Genomic DNA, 17106 nt, shown 5'->3' with positions numbered 1-17106 from the left:
CAGGCCAGATTCCCGAGGAGGCAAAGCGAACGCGAGGCTGTCATCGAGAGAGAGATGTTACGTAAGCCTCTCGAAGCACCGTGTTTAACCCAGTGAAGCCACTCTTCTGTGCACCAAAACCGCTACAGCTCACAAAATAAAGCTTTTTTTTACAGCTATGTCTTCCTGATGAAAGAACCTTTTTGACCAATAAAGAAGCTTTTGATTAGCGGAAAGGTTTCATGCTTGCTAAAGCATGGTCTGGTCCTTAATTGAACCAGATGCCGGTAAGAATTTTTATTTTTGAGAGTGCAGGTACTGCTTTCCTAAAACTATTAGTATAGATACAGGTTAATACATTTTAAAAAATATATATGTTTTTAAGGGTTACACTTTATTTTGATAGTCCGTGTCTACTAATTCTCAGAGCAGGCTGTTATGGTAGGGTTAGGGTTAGTAGAATAAGTTGAGATATACTTGCAAAGTGTCTTATGGTCAGTATGTTGTATGTTGTGGACCAATCAAAATACAGTGTTAGAAGATATTAAGCAGACAGTCTACTAATACTCTAATGACTGCTAGTTGACATTAAAGACCCCTTATTTAAAACTAAATCAAAGAACGAACTTAAATGACGTCATTTCGAACAAAATCCAAAATGAAGTTAGTTTTGGCCGTTCAAACCGTCACCAAAGCAAGTTCGTTTCAGCTCCTAGACACCGTTGAGCTATCATTGGTCCGAGGCGGTGGCGTAATCGACGGATGTACTCCACTTTCTTTGACGCTGGATTTTTTTTATTCGTGGTTCGTTTCTCATTCAGCCGAGGTCAGACAAGGGAGCGACGTCTCCAAATCACTACATACATAGCTGAGCTGCTATGAGATATATCCGCGCCTCTACGATCAATCGCGGAGAGACTTAAAGAAAGAAACTTCAACAAAATGTGTCAATTATACAAAAAGCAGAGCAGAGGAACACAAGATACGAGTTTTCCAAAGCCGTGAAAAGAAAAAAAAAGAAAGGCATCAAGCAAATATTACACCGTACCGCTGCTGTCTTTCAAAGTGAATTTAAGAGTTATGCAATAAACAGTTTTTGTTTTTAATCCAACTTGCGAACATCGCAAGTCATGTTTACATGAATCTAAACCCCTCCTAACTATCAAATAAAATTTCTCATGCTACTATATGCTGTAATGGCTTAAAACATTTTTAATTATTATTTTCAACTCTATGTATTACCATATTAAAGTAATGAGAGCCCTTTAAGAATAATACAAACAAGTTATTCTTAATTCTCATTCCACTGAATACATTTTTTAGGGATTCTGACCATTTTTTTCTATGGATTTGGGGGTAAATGTGACTGAGCATGTGATTCATTCGTTCAGTACAATTAAACAACAGCCAAGTACTAAAAAACAAACGGTTTTGCATAAACGGGATAATATTGTAAAAATCATATGCACTGCTAAAAGTGCTGCGTTATTCATGCCAGTAGCACTACCCACCTGAACACGTTTTCACAAATTCATTTTTTGTATTATACAGGTAGACTAGTATTATTGTGTTTTCAGGCTCCTAAAACAGTGTTTTCTTTGATTGAAAACGGTATTATTTAGACGCCTTCTGGCCTTTTCTCAGCTTCTGTGTCTTCAGGACGACAGGGCAATAAATATCCATATGTAATACACCGCTAATGTAACCTTTAGAGATCGCTTGTCCTATTTTCCAGCTTTCTTCTCACGTCAAAAAAAAAAAAGACTTAGCAGCAGCTGCTGCAATGTGACGGGCACGACTGGGACAGACTCCCATCAGATTGCACAAACGCAGTGAAAAAATAAAGTGGAAAACGCAGTTACCGTTACATGCCTCCATGCAGTATTCAAATCACATATGCGTTCGGCTCCGACTCAAAAGATTTACATGTAGTAATAAAATAAATAAGTAGTTTTAATGCCGCATTAATAATTTCTTTTTATTATGTATGTCAATGTCAGCTAAATCACGTGTTCGGCTATTATAGTCACCATTCTGGGTAAACCTCTAATTTACATATTTAAAAAGCATGAATATTTAATTAAATAAGCATCATTTAGTTTAGCACTGCAACTCGGGCAGGACCCATAAATGTGAAGCACTGCTTATTCCAGAGGTTAAAGGGTTCATTTTTAAAAGCAGTTATGCTTTCATTTGATAACATATGCTGCACATTTACTGAAAAAAAAGACTTATCCAAGTTGTAAATAAAACTGAAAATTATGCTGCATTCACTTTGTACAAGGAAATATTATTTCAGTCTTTCGGTACATCTTGTCTTTAAGTCTTTCACTTCAAAGTTTCATGTTTTAATTTGCAGTTACTTCGTAATTATTAGATCAACCACAAAATCCTACACAGTTGGGGTTATTTTAGTTCATGGCTACATGAATCCCGTATTGCACATGCTTTAGATAGCCTGTGATGTCGGTGATTGGCTGTGTGTGTGTGTGTGTGTGTGTGTGTGTGTGGGAAGCAGCCGGTCTGATTCCTGCGCTCATGGGCATCATTTCCATGGTCACTGCTGTATCGTTGTACCAACCCCCTTCCCTTCAGCCAGTCCTGACAGAGAGGATGAATTATAATGCTTGGCTGTGTTGGGGGAGGGATGCTGCGTGTGTGTATATGTGCATGTGTGTTTTTTGGACCCCGCGGTCTGTGTGGAGATGAGGTGGGGGAGGGGCCGTGTGTGTGTGTGTGTGTGTGTGTGTGTGTGAGGTGTACCAGTTTAGTCTGCGCTCGTGCCAGCTTCTGTAGACCTGTCTGTAATACATAGCGTTCGCACATCTCTTGCACGGGAGTTTGGTGAACCAACAATGAAACAAAAGAGAAACAATGAGATATAAATAGGTTTTTATATTTTCCACTAAGAACATTTAAGTTGACTTTAAACGCAATATTGAGTAACACTGGACATGTGCTTTAGTATGTTAGTGAACACATCCAAATAAGTTTACTTCTTTAAAACACGGTGTTAGATCAAAACTGAATCGTTTAAGATGTACTTTAAAATTTTAAAGTAGACTTTGTTACAAATGCCTGTATTCACAAAACATTTTTTTCTTACCACTAAGAGTACCAGTAAAAGTTTTTAGGTAAGAGTTTTCTCTTAAAACCTGTTCACAAAGCTGCTGAGACAAACTAAGGAGTCTTAAGTTCAGAGTAAAGGTGGGGCTGACTTTGTTGTTATGGTTGATGTCAGCATCTGATTGGCTGATCGGAGAGGGGAGGAGTCTCCGTCAGTGATTTATACATAGAAATATTATGCATTTAGTATACATATATATAATATTTAGTATACATATAAATATGTGTTAACGTGAGGGTGTTTCTAATGCAGCGTCGGTGGGAGAGAAACACTAAATTTGACTTTGTTCGCTCTTCTGCCGTCACCAGTCTCTCTTGAATCTATCGTAGAGTTGATCTTTTGCTATTCGAGCAAAAAAGATATTTGTGCTACCCTTCTATTCGCTGCACTTAAGTTAACCCAACTATTGTCCATAGTGTCACTAACAGACCTAAATGGCAAATGTACCTTCTCTGAAACTGTGCACCGTTTGTACAGTTCTCTACCATTTTAATCTAAATGTAGAGTCACAGATGAGTGTCTGAGGAACGGTTTTAATCATTTGCGTGTTTCCGTGATGGAGCATCTGCTCTCACCGTTAGATCAGCTTTCTCTGTCCTGAGCTGATCTAAAGTGACGCAGGTGCGCTTTTCTTTTAGGTAGGCTGTGGTCCAGACGCGAGTCCTCGTGTGAATCCCAGTCCTCAGCTCTCTGCTACACCGAGCTGTGATCACTGAGAGCTGATAATGATTGATCATCCGATATAGCCGGTGCATTTTTCTTCAGATGTGCTTTTACTGTTAAAAGCAAGGGTGGAAGATGTTGGCATCACGGCACATGTTGGCTTTTATGAGCTTGTTTAGTGCAGAGACGTCTGATACGTTTTAGAGGTTCCAGTCTTTTAGTTTAATTAAACTGGCAAAAAAAGTTTGAGTTTGACCGATTTACAGTACAAGTTCATTTTGCAGTCAAATATTGAAATTACATTTTTTTTTATAATCGAACATACTACACCTTTGTGAAAAAGACAACACTTGTAATGTACTTCAAATATTAAAAGCATATTTTAAAAAAAGGTAAATGAAAGGCCACTTAAGTGTACTTGTTTTCGTGTTTCTTAACATGCTTAAGTGCACCGTTAAAAAGTGCAATTTATAATTACAAGTTTACATTACGGTACATTAATATTACAGCATTGTTTTTAAAATATTTTGCATTCTTTTTTTGCACACACGTAATTTGTGTTGAACATACTAAAGCATATGTGTATATGGTAACATTTTATTTTATGGTTACGCCTATTAGTTGCTATTTTATTTATTAGTGCTAATTAAGCACATATTAATGCCTTAATCTACATCCCTAATCCTACCCAATACCTTAACTTAATAACTACCTGACTAATTATTAATAAGCAGCAAACTAAGAATTTATTGAGGGAAAAGTCGCGGTTAATGGTCAACAAGTGTTACCCTAATCTAAAGCATTATCATGTATATTAATAATTTATATTATACATACATTCAACATCTAACACATTTTCATGAATATATACATGCATGTGTTTGTATTTATGTACATAATAAATATACACAGTATAGATGAAATTTTAGATGTAATTGAAATTTTTATGTGATATAAACACAATTTCCAGTTATAACGTCAGAATTGCGACTGTATAACTAAATTTTTCATATAAAGTCTCAATTCTGAGAGATATAAAGTCAATCGCGAGTTATAAAGTCCAGTTTTGAGGGAATAAAAACTGATGTTTTCAGAATTGCGACTGTATGTACAAAATTGTATTCTAACTTCATAACTTGCAATTGCCGTTTATCACTCGCAAACGTGAGTTTAATTCTAAAAATAAAAAAGTCTGATTCATGAGATAAAAAGTGACAATTGCATTGTAATTGATTTTTCGGTGGCGGGAACGCATAGGAATCCTATGTGGAAGCTATGATCAATTTTTGCAGCTCCATTTTGTGCCACTAGAGGAACAGAAATGTCAGTTTTCACCTTTAAACGCTGACGTCTTTGTGTGATGTCGTTTTTCTCAGGAGGGCCAGCGGTTAATGCAGGAGAAGCCGGAGCTGAGCGCGCTGGTGAAGAAGAAGCTGGAGGAGATCCGTGAGTGCTGGCAGGATCTGGAGAGCACCACGCAAGCCAAAGCCAGGCAGCTGTTTGAGGCCAACCGGGCCGACCTGCTGGTACAGAGCTACTCTAACCTGGACCAGCGACTCGAGCAGCTTGAGGGACAGCTGGCACACGTGGACTATGGCCAGGACCTGACCACCGTCAACAAGCAGCTGAAGAAACTACAGGTCTTTACTCTCGTTCTACACTCACGTGTGCACCAGCAGCTTTCAGTTTAGTAACGCTTTGCGCATCGAGATGATGTTTCCTCCAGATCTTGCTTTTATTTTTGATCTGTAAGATTTCTGGTTTGCAACATGCCTTTAATTTGCTCTTTATTTCTTTCCTGTGCTGAAGACTTTTATTTTCTTTTCCACTGCTGCATTTACTGGTAATATGAGCCTCATGAGTGTCCACCGTATGAGTGTAAATCATGTGGCTGGTGTGGCTCTCCTCTCTGACAGCATGCCATGGCTCTCAGTTTCAGCTCTGTCCTCACGTCACTCCACCCTCATCACCATCAGCGGTATTGTAGCATCTTCATTTCGCTTTCTTGATTTGCACATGCCCCCTCTCTTTCTTTCAGTTTGCTTTTACTATCTTTATATTCCCATCATTCTTCACCAAAATATATTTCATATGTGCATCATGGGTAGCGGTCGATGTAGAATGACCAGTCCTATGAAGCACCTTGTGTGTGTGTGTGTGTGTGTGTGTGTGTGTGAGTGAGTGTGTGGTTTTTATTGTGTTATATTTCCTGTCCTTTTATACATCAGCATATTTCAAACATTTTGTCTTCAGTAGCATTTAGTGCAATTAAAAAGCTCTCTAAAATATTAAAACCCAAAATGTTAGCTCTCTGTCTCTCTATTTAGGTATGCCAGTCAAAATGAAACAAATCAAGTAGTAATTCTAATTCTAGATTCTTTTTAAGGTTCATTTGCATTTTTTGTAATACCAGCAATTATATGCAGTACATGAAGTCTCTTTTTGTTTAATGTTAACTGTGTTTAAGTCAATGAATTGCGGTCTCATTTCAGAATGAAAATAGCAATGGTGTGTTTGTAATAATAGGTCACAGGTTTGAATCCCATTACTGTAATTACTGTAGCACTTGATATACGAGTCTTAATTTATGTAACATCTGACCTGAATGGGTTACAGCATGTGGATCTTTCTTTACACTACCCATCCAAAGGTTTGGGTTTGGCTGCATTTAATTGATCAAAAATACACTGTGAAACTTTTAATGGTGATATATACACATATGCATGTATATAAGAAAAAAATCATATTTGCATATTAATCTTGAATCTTATATAATATATTATATATTTTCAATATACTGTATGTGTGTGCATTTATATATGTATATATATATATAATAAATACACAAAGTACACACACATATATTACATAAAAACTTATTTTGGATGCGATTATTTGCAATTAATGGTTTGACAACACTAATTGTTAACTTGTTAAAGCCATCCTTAATCTAGTCTACAATGGCACACGGTCAGAAATCGTTAATCATATGCAGATTCGCTGCTAACGAAACGATTATCAGTGTTGAAATAGTTGTGCTCTTATGCTTTATTCTCAAGATTAATTGATGAATGGAACGTTCAATAGAACGGCATTTATTTGAAATAGAAATACTGTATAAATTACATCATTATAAATGTCTTTACTGTCAGTAGGACCTTGTTGAAGTATTAATTTCTTCCTAAAACCCTTGCTGACACCAAACTTTTGATTAACTATCTTAGTGTAGTTTGAGATTTTTAAGGAAGTAGCACATTTTAACCTTAAATGACATCTTCTCTGGAAGTTTGAAACGTTTATGATGATGTCATAACTCACTTCCTGTCTCCTTTGGTCTTTCTGGCGTTCTTCCTCTCCTCTTTCCCACAATCTATACTGTCAACATTTTTAACTGTGCTCCACTGTGCATCTCTCCAACCTTCTCTCTTTGACATCCACTTCGTTCTCCTGTCCGTCTTTCCTGTTCTACGCATTGAGGTTCTTTCGCTCATTCATCATGTTCACTCCACCTTCACCTCTAACAGACGATGGAGTGTCAGATGGAGGAGTGGTATAAAGAGGTCGGGGAGCTGCAGGCACAGGCGGCCTCCATCCCTCAGCAGGGGCAGGTGATGGAAAAGGTGTGCGAGAGACAAACCGGGGTAGAAACGCGAATCGTACGACTGATTGAGCCTCTGAAAGAGAGACGTCGTATCCTACTGGCCTCTAAAGAAGTGCACCAAGTGGGCCGTGACCTCGAGGACGAAATTGTGAGAATAGAAACCTCATTATAACTATTAACTTCAGTACATTTTGAAATGTGCAACATGTTTTGAAAGTGTTTCTCCGCAGTTGTGGATACAGGAGCGTCTTCCAATGGCCACTTCTCAGGAACATGGCACAAGTTTACAAGCCGTACAGCAACTCATGAAGAAGAATCAAGTAAGACAGCAACTCTGCTGAACCAAAACATGACGCTAATATGGATTTCACTGACGGTCGTCTCCTCTCAGACTCTGCAGAGAGAGCTTCAAGGTCATCGTGGACGTGTGGAGGATGTTCTGGAGAGGGCAGGTGTGATCGCGTCCATCCGCAGTCCGGAGGCAGACAGCATCAGGGCCGGCATGGAGCAGCTCCATCAGCTGTGGGAGGTGCTGTGGACCGAGACAGAGCACCGGCAGCTCCGGCTGGATGTCATGTACCAGGCGCAGCAGTACTACTTTGATGCGGGAGAGGTGGAGGCCTGGCTCAGCGAGCAGGAACTGCACATGATGAATGAGGAGACGGGAAAGGTAGGAGAAGAGAACAGACAGAGGTCGTGTGGGGAAATACCAAACAGCCTTAACTGGGGTGATAGCTCTTGGGTAAAACATCGTTTATAAAATAAAACAGAATCAAAATGTTAGCTTTCTGACTCATATACTGTATATACACATGTATAATAATTCATACTTTATTATAAATATTGTTAATAAATAAATAATAAATCATAATTAAATAAAAAATATTTTGCTTTTGGTTGGGCCAGGGAAATTGTTGGATCAAAAATCTTCATTGTTTGAGACCTGTCTATACATGTTTTTAAGGACTTTAGTTTCAGGTAGTTTTATGGGATCCTGCGATGTTATAGATGATGAAATTAGAGCAATGTGCATCTAAACTGTGTCCTCTCTCACTTAAGGATGAGGCCAGTACTCTGCAGCTGCTGAAGAAACAGCTGGCTCTAGAGCAGACCATAGAGGACTATGCAGAGACCATCGGGATGCTTTCTCAGCAGTGCAGACAGCTGCTGGAGCTCGGACATCCAGACTGGTAAATGTGCAGCAGTACTCACTGACCCCATCAAACATACATACTTTTTTGCTTATCTAGTTTCACTTCTGTGCAATCACAGATGTCGTTCTTTGTACTGCAGTGATAACACCTTTCAAGAGTAACAGATTTCACTGATTGTCTTCCTTTGAATGAGTATGTGTGTGTGTGCTTGTGTCTCAGTGAGCAGATCAGTAAGCATCAGTCTCAGATCGACAGGCTGTACGTGTCTCTGAAGGACCTGGCGGAGGAGAGGAAGTCTCGTCTGGAGCAGCAGTACTGGCTCTATCAGCTCAACAGGGAGGTGGATGAACTTGAACAGTGGATAGCAGAGAGGGAGGTCATCGCCAGCTCCACTGAACTCGGACAGGACTTCGAGCACGTCACGGTTAGTCGCTTCAACTATTTCAGATTTACCTGCTCCAGGCATGAATGTGATTCTTCCGTTTCCTAACGCTCAAATCCTGACCGTCAGATTCTGCAGGAGAAATTTACAGAGTTTGCATCAGAGACTGGGAGCCTGGGGCAGGAGCGGGTCACAGCTGTCAACCAGATGGTTGATGAGCTCATAGATTACGGGCACGGGGATGCAGCCACCATCGCTGAATGGAAGGATGGCGTGAACGAGGCTTGGGCAGATCTGCTGGAGCTGATGGAGACGCGAGGACAGATGCTTGCTGCTTCACACCAGTTACACAAGTTCTTCTCTGACTGCCGAGAGGTATGAAAGAGGAAACGGAGGACATCTGATTAATTAGATCATCTAAATTGAGTGGCTTGCTAAGGCCATCATTATTATGATTAACACTTCTACTTAACTATCACTTTCACTATTGCCCATGGGGTTTTCTTTAAATGCTTGTTTATTAAACTATCTGTTTTACTGACATGCATTAATCCAAGCAACCATACAATAATTCATTAAGGCAGCTTTCAAAAAAAGATGCAATCCTGTTGAAAAATCCAGCATATGCTGGTTAGGTATGTTTTGAAGCATGGCTGCTGGTTTGAGCTGGTTTAAGCTGGTCCTAAGCTGACCATGAGCTGGTTTAAGATGGTCATGTGCTGTTCCTGAGCAGGAGTTAGTCATGTTTTAAAACATCACATCAAGTTTTCTAAAGCATTTTAAGCAGAAAGCAGAGAAAATTGCATTTTTGTTTAAAGACTACATCCGGATCACATTCAGAACGATGATCTTTTCTGGAATAGATCTCAACTTCTAAGAATCCAAGAATGTTGCATGAGCAGTCTACATGATATTATTGGTTGAATAACAGTCTTAGTTTTTCCTTAATTCCCTGGGAAGCTTTTTGTGTATATATTTTGCTTTATTGCTGTAATATTTGTGGTATAACGCTGAGGCACATTTGTCCTTCTGGTGCAGGTGTTGAAAAGACTGAATCTAAGCTCAGTTTGTGTTTACTGTGTGTACAAGATAAATAGAAGCATGCTGTATGAAAGCCTAGACCACAATGGTCTCATGTGTCGGCAGGTGTGCAATAGCATGAGTCTGTGTGTGTGTGTATTTCAGGTTTTAGCACAGATCGACGATAAGCAGCGGAGGTTACCTGAGGTGCGTGCATGTCAAGGAGGCACTTCAAATACCAGCACTCTGCAGAGACTTATGCAGACTTTTGAACATGATATTCAGCTACTTGTTACACAGGTGAACTGATGCAACACAAGAACTGCAAATAACCATGTAAAGTTTATAGATAGACCTCTAAAATACATGACGGTAGCAGCATTTGTTTAAAGAGGGCTGTTTTTCGTCAGGTAAGACAGCTTGCAGGAGAGTGCAGCCCAGCTTCGAACTGTTTATGCCGGGGAGAAAGCAGAAGCCATCGCCATGCAAGAACATGAAGTGATGCAGACATGGAAAGAGCTGCTCATATCCTGTGAGGACTGCCGAATGCAAATCACCACAGCGACAGACAAGTTACGATTCTTCGGGATGGTGCGTGATCAGCTGATGTGGATGGACAGCATCATCTGTCAGATAGGAACTGGGGAGAAACCAAGGTAGGACACATACTGGGACACTTGCTGTCTGCTTATAGAAGCTCATTAAGGTGCTTTAACATTGCAATGCATGAAGGTATGCATCAGGTCAGTTGAACAGCAGCCACTGTGGTCGCTGGAGTGTACTATAGATATCATTCCCAAGCACAAATAAGTGATAAAGTGGTAAGTGCATGCACCACAATAGTATATATATATATATTATATTACGATTAAGAGTACTAGTAGCAGCACTGTATGGGAACACAGTAGATCTGTTACAAAGTGTTGTCCACTACTTACATAGGCAACTACCTTCTCAAAACACTAATTTATGTGAAATGAACAGAGGACTTCAAATAGAAATTTATTCCAATAGTCCACATTTGATTCCAATAGAGTTATCGTAGATGCAACTATGCAAGGTATTGTAAATGGTAAAATGTGACGTATTTTGCTCAAATATGTTATCATAGTATATTAGTGCATTGGGAGCACACTTTAAAGGTCTAGGTTGGCAGCTTAATAGGTTTTGGAACATATCTATAGTGCATATTTTGAAAATCTTAATGAAGAATCTGTAATACTGGAAAAGCTCAGGAGCCATTATGGACACTCCAAAATGGGTTTCTGTTGCTGTTTCTTTCTGTGGGCAGGCCTGGCCCATGTATTCTTGCCCGAATAACTCTCTCTCCTCTCACTGTCAGCTCTTTCCTCAGAGCTTTAATGGGATATGGGGTCTCTGGTGCTTGCAGGGACGTGTCATCTGTGGAGGTCCTGATGAACTATCACCAGAGCCTCAAGAGTGAAGTGGAGGCCAGAAACAAGAGTGTACTACAGTGTATCGAGATGGGCAAGACTTTACTCGCCGCCCGTAACCCTGCGTCAGAAGAGGTGACAAAACTATTAGAAATCTGAAATCATTGCAAGCCCCAAAACATTACCTATGCATGTTTAATTTAATGCATTGTTGCAATAGAAAATGTTTCAAATTGCAATTACATATTGCATTCTCAACACTGCCAGAAGGGGTGCTATTAACATAAACATATCTTCTACAGTCAGTATGCTCTTTCAAAAACTTACTTGTAGTTTACATGTTTTTAATTAGGCACCTGAATAATAACAATAATTGCTCTGAATATGGTGGTTTGTTACTGCCTACAATAAAGCACAATATGTGTATACAGATGTATTTCTCTCTCTGTTGATGTACTTGTGTAAAGTGTTTCTGGCCTAAGAGAAATGACTAAAAAGATGTATCAAGCTGTCATCTGTCTATACCTGACTACAAAGTATTGAATGTTTCAGATCAAAGAAAAGCTGGAGAAGGTTTTGGCCAAGCAGCAAGAGCTCACTGAGAAATGGGACAAACACTGGGAAGAGTTGCAGCAGAGTGGGTGAAATGAGGCTAATGGAGAACAAACGTTATGCATAAATTATGCAATCAGCATCATGTGCTTCCCAACATCTCATTCTCTTTCTGTGCCTTTGCAGTGTTGGAGGTGCATCAGTTTGCTCAGGAAGCAGTGGTAGCGGAGGCCTGGCTCACTGCTCAGGAACCCTTTCTAAGTAGCAATGAACTGGGCGGCAGTGTGGATGAAGTTGAACAGCTGATTCGCAGACATGAAGCCTTTCGCAAAGCTGCGGCCACATGGGAAGAACGCTTCAGCTCTTTACGTCGTCTTACCACAGTAAGAAAGACCAGCCAACCAAACCTAAGGGCAGTGTTGGGGAAAGTTACTTTTAAAAGTAATGCATTACAATGCATTGTGTTACTCCCTAAAAAAGTAACTAATTACTTTACTTGGTTACTTTTTATGAAACGTTATTTTCTCACTACTTTTTAAATATGAGCAGGGCTTATATTTGTTTGTAATATAAGAACTTCTGCTTACAGCAAATGGCCTTTCACACCAAAAAGTAAATTCATGTCTGTAGAATACAGAAGAAGTAGGTTACTTTTCAGCAATTAAAAAACAATGAAGCACAATTGGTGGTTTATCAAAAGTCATTTTTGCTTATTAATATGGTTAAACTGGATCATCAAAGGTCAGCAGCAAAGACATTGGTAAATTGGAATTAGATAACCTTTGTGTTAACATATTTAATTATTGCAGATTTGTGTAATTTTTTGCTTTTCGGTTTTAATTAATTTAGATGAAAACTAAATCATTTTTTTTTGCAAGTGGGATGAATTAATGCACATTCACATTTAGTCTAGAACTACTCTGTATTCACACACAATGCCTCTGACCTTCAGATTTCTCCCAATATGGGAACGGGAAACCAGTCAGTTAATAAATGGGAAAACAGATTTACCTGGATGTTTTGAGTTTTTATGAAGACTTTGATTAGCTGATTATTATTGGAGCGGAACTCTTTAGGATAGTGGCCCTGGAGGATTAAAACACCCCTGAGCAACATTAAAAACTGACGTCACTGTCGTAACATTTTACTTGCAATTTTTACTAGTTGCAAACTTTTCATTAATATAACAATAGACCACCTACTGAAATTCAAAGAATGTTACTAAAAGGTAAACTTTGCATAGCATATTGTCTTTTTAAATAAATGTTACAGAATGGGATTGTGAGTGTATGAATAGTAACAAATTCTCCTGTGTAATTTAGGTAGAGAAGATAAAAGCAGAGCAGAGTAAGCTTCCTCCAACTCCCTTGTTAGGACGAAAAGTTTTCTTGGACCCTCAGGACTCTTCTCCTGCTCGTAGTAGCCCTTCCTCCATAATAAGACAAACCATTTACGAGCAGGGTGAGCCCCGGGTGGAGCGCATCACCCCTCAGCCCTCTCCCTCTTCTGTGGCCCGCAGACTGGGTTCTACTGTGGCCAACTACACTCCCATCATGAATGGAGCTGCTACTTATCGCCTTCAGGAAGCCAGGAATGCTGGGATTGTTGGAGTGGCTGCAGGACTGGGCACTGCTATGGAGCACAAGGTCACCCAATTGCGAACAGAATTCAAGACTCAAGTTCCACAACAGAAGATCGAACACATCCATGAGGCAGTCCACCCCCTGCTGGAGAGAGAGAGGGAACGGGAGCGGTACCATGAGAACGTGATGGCGGAGGTGGTGCTCCAGGAGCCGGGCGGAGGACGGGAGCGCCTGAACAGCATGGTGGGAGGGAGCGGGAGCAGTCGCTCAGAGCTTCTTGTGGAGCAGCATCCCCCACCGAGGGAGTCGCGGATGGAGAGACAACTGTCTACCGAGCAGCTAATTCAGGCACGCAGAGACGAGCTGCCTCAGGAGGTGTGGCGAGAACGAGCTGAGAGGGCAGAGAGGAGGCTGGAGAGACAGACATCTAGTGAACAGGAAGGTCATGAGGTGCGCCGTAGGGACAGACACCGGCCAGACAGACAGGACAGCAGCGAGCATGAGGCCAGGGAGCAGTCAGATAGACGATCTGGTGGCGGGTGAGTGATGGCATATGCAAAAGACATTACAAAACGTTGCTGATATTTACTGATATGTTTAGGTTCTCTTTAAAGGTCCACATAACCTTAAAAGGGTTAGTTCACCCCAAAATAAAAATTCTGTCATTAATTACTCCCTCTAATCTCATTCCAAAGCCTTTAAACCTTTTATTAAAAATAAAAAATATCTTGATTTGTGTTGCAAAAGATTTTTTATTATGTGTAAACAGCTGCAAATGATTACGTCTAATACGTTAAGTTGTTGTAATAAGTTGTTGTCACATTCTCCAAAATGGTGGAACATGTAACTCGGGAAGGAATGGTTGAGTAAACTGTTATTTCTGTTTTCTTCTCGCAAAAAAAATTATTCTTGTAGCATTGCAAAACTTAAGTTGAGCCATTCACATGGACTGTTTTAATGATGTATTTCCTACATCTTCTGGAGCTAGGAACATTTCACTTGTGTTTCTATCTATGGAGGGCTACGATTTCATCTAAAATAATTTGTGTTTTGAAGATGAACAAAGGTGTTACAGGTTTGGAATAACATGAGGGTGAGTAATTAATGATGGAATTTTCAGTTTGGGGTATACTAACCCTTTAAGCTTCACAAAGTCAGTTCACAGCAAGCAGAGGTTCAAATTAATATAGGCAGTAAAACTTTTCGATTGCAGTTCACATTTTCAGCACTTTTCATGATCCAGTTGATTTCTGTTGGATAAATTCTTCTTTCACATTGCCTCTTGAACATGAAGGAAGTAAAAGGATTATAAATGCTGTCCCATATTAGAGGCTTTGACACCTTTTCATAGTGCCCGTTCACAGGTTTTTGGTGTGTTCGCACTGCAGGAACTAGAAATGTTTTTTTTTGCTCTAGAAACTCAAAATTTGGGGGAACTAATTTGGCTTCAGAGTAGCATCTAAAACAGTTCTAAAAGACCTATCATTAACATAAGCGTGTGCTGATTGCCCAAACACATACAAAACACTGGCTTCCTGGCATTTAGAAAAAAAAATTCACAAACATGATAACGGCATTAAGACGCCTGTTGTAGGCAGTGCTGTTCTTTTATCAGCCTTGATGAAATGTAACGCTGCAAGTTATCATAGACAATTTAGTCAAAATTCCATGTTTTTCACAATAAAAACCACCATGCTGGGTAGTTTCTAGGAACTCGCTATTGACTCTAAGATAGCCTAGTAACTTTTTTCTATTCTGTTTAAGCTGTCTTTCCTGATCTCAGATTTCCCCTTTGTGTTGACAGGGAGAAAAGGTCGACACTAGCCGAGATTGTTGAGCAGCTTCAGGAAAGAGAAGCAGCACAGGTGTGTGGACAATCTAATGTTTGTGGTGTCTTGTTTTAAACTACGTTTCATCACATGTACATTACTGTTTATTTCAAAATCAGGCCCGAGGAGAGATTCCACGTCTACCCAATGGTCTTCCTGAGAAAACTTCTAGACCGGACCGACCACGTGCTCGAGACAGACCCAAACCGAGAAGAAGACCACGACCCAAGGAGCCAACAGCTGGCGAAACGCGGCGCTCAAGGTCTGCGCCAGCCCAGAGCAGCCCACCAGTTCCCCAGCCGGCGACCCACACAGCCCAGCGTGAAGGGTTCCTCTTCCGCAAAATAGACATCGAAGGCCAAAAGAAGAGTTCAAACAGGTGGGTGTTTGTGGTCTAAAAATTATGGGCACATGGCATGGAATTAGCATGGAAATGGCTAAACCAAATACGCCAATCAGTATGATTGGTTATTCAAAGCTATGCTAATGCTGTTATTAGCATTGTGTACTGATGCTTAGAGCACTAACATTTGTTTTCACAAGGCAGCTTTTATTTTCTTTCACCAAGTTTCAAGTCAAACTGGAATATGCTTGAACGCTTTACGTGCCTAAAATGTTTCCTGAAGTTAAACTGAGGAGCAGCCGTTTGGCTGTCATTTCTGATTACAAGTTTCATATCCAGCAATGGCAGAAAATAGCTAGCTGTTAGCACTGCTTGCCACATGCATGGTAATACTAAAATCAGCCTGGATGGTGGATGATACTGTGTCAGAAGACCAACAGATGCTGGGTCTCTGAAGCCATGGCTCGCAAGGTATGAAGCCTTCACCCTTCACAGCTTTATACAGCCATTTCCTATAAGAGCGGATATGCCACATTTGCAGCCCAGGTCACAAAACAATTCATTGCACTGAGGAGTTTAAGGAACTCAAAAGAATGGCTGTCTGTTCTTTTGTAGCATGATTTGCACATAATCCGCCTGTCCACCTTTCATACTAGCATTTGTGTTTACGTTGCAGTATACCTCATTAACCAAAATCTCTCCTCTTTCTTATGCTCTCTTTGCCGCTGACTGTTCTTCTCCCTCTCTACAAAGGTAAGCCATGGTCTTTCCGTCTATTTCTAAAGTTCTAATGATTTCTGCAGCAGTTTGGTCTTGCTCAGTCTTAAAAGGCTGGTCATCCCAGACTCAGTAGGTGAGTAGCTGGTTATCTGATGGTGTCATCTGGGCTGTGATGGTTAAATCTTTTGCTTTCTCTCCCACACTACAGCAGATCTTGGGTGAACTTGTACTGTGTGCTGAATAAAGGTGAGCTGGGCTTCTATAAGGATGCGAAGAACACCTCCACACCTTACAACAACGAGCCGCTTATCAACCTGAGCCGTTGTGCCTGTGATATCAACAATGGTTACAAAAAGAAGAAGAATGTCTTCACTCTCAAGTACTTCATTAGCACTTTTATTAGGTTTTCCAAATAGATTGCTTACTTGTGTAGTGTTCTCTTTGCATAACATTAATTTTGCTTCATAATTTTAGAACTAAGGATGGAAGTGAGTTTCTGTTCCATGCTAAAGATGAGGTGAGTAGCTTTTTAATTTTGGGCCGACTTCACCCTGTGTCCTAATGTGCATACTATCCACCCTAAATTTCATGTGGTATTAATAATTTTCAATAATATTTAGGACAGACAGGGTAGATGGTATGCACATTTGGATATTATGGCCATATTAAGAATGCGCATACTTACATATTTGACTACGTTTGTACTGCTGAACAAAACACCCACCATTGTAAAGCTTAAAATAGCAAGATATATATATA

General features: G+C 40.1%; 1 protein-coding gene across 1 annotated transcript in view; it reads left to right on the top strand.

The window, feature by feature from the left end:
• LOC122362968 (spectrin beta chain, non-erythrocytic 4-like) overlaps positions 1-17106 on the top strand; it is a 58842-nt gene that overhangs the window by 38364 nt on the left and 3372 nt on the right. Inside the window, 17 exon segments of the mRNA XM_043264796.1 lie at positions 5146-5409; positions 7294-7518; positions 7601-7690; positions 7762-8040; positions 8430-8560; positions 8744-8948; positions 9036-9281; positions 10092-10236; positions 10342-10582; positions 11269-11455; positions 11873-11957; positions 12059-12255; positions 13195-13994; positions 15260-15320; positions 15404-15663; positions 16556-16726; positions 16822-16864. Coding sequence (XP_043120731.1) covers positions 5146-5409; positions 7294-7518; positions 7601-7690; positions 7762-8040; positions 8430-8560; positions 8744-8948; positions 9036-9281; positions 10092-10236; positions 10342-10582; positions 11269-11455; positions 11873-11957; positions 12059-12255; positions 13195-13994; positions 15260-15320; positions 15404-15663; positions 16556-16726; positions 16822-16864 — 3630 coding nt within the window.

This window comes from Puntigrus tetrazona, chromosome 18, assembly GCF_018831695.1.
Source record: "Puntigrus tetrazona isolate hp1 chromosome 18, ASM1883169v1, whole genome shotgun sequence".
Taxonomy (NCBI): domain Eukaryota; kingdom Metazoa; phylum Chordata; class Actinopteri; order Cypriniformes; family Cyprinidae; genus Puntigrus; species Puntigrus tetrazona.
The sequence above is the reverse complement of the archived record's forward strand: the minus strand, read 5'-3'. Positions and strand labels throughout refer to the sequence as shown.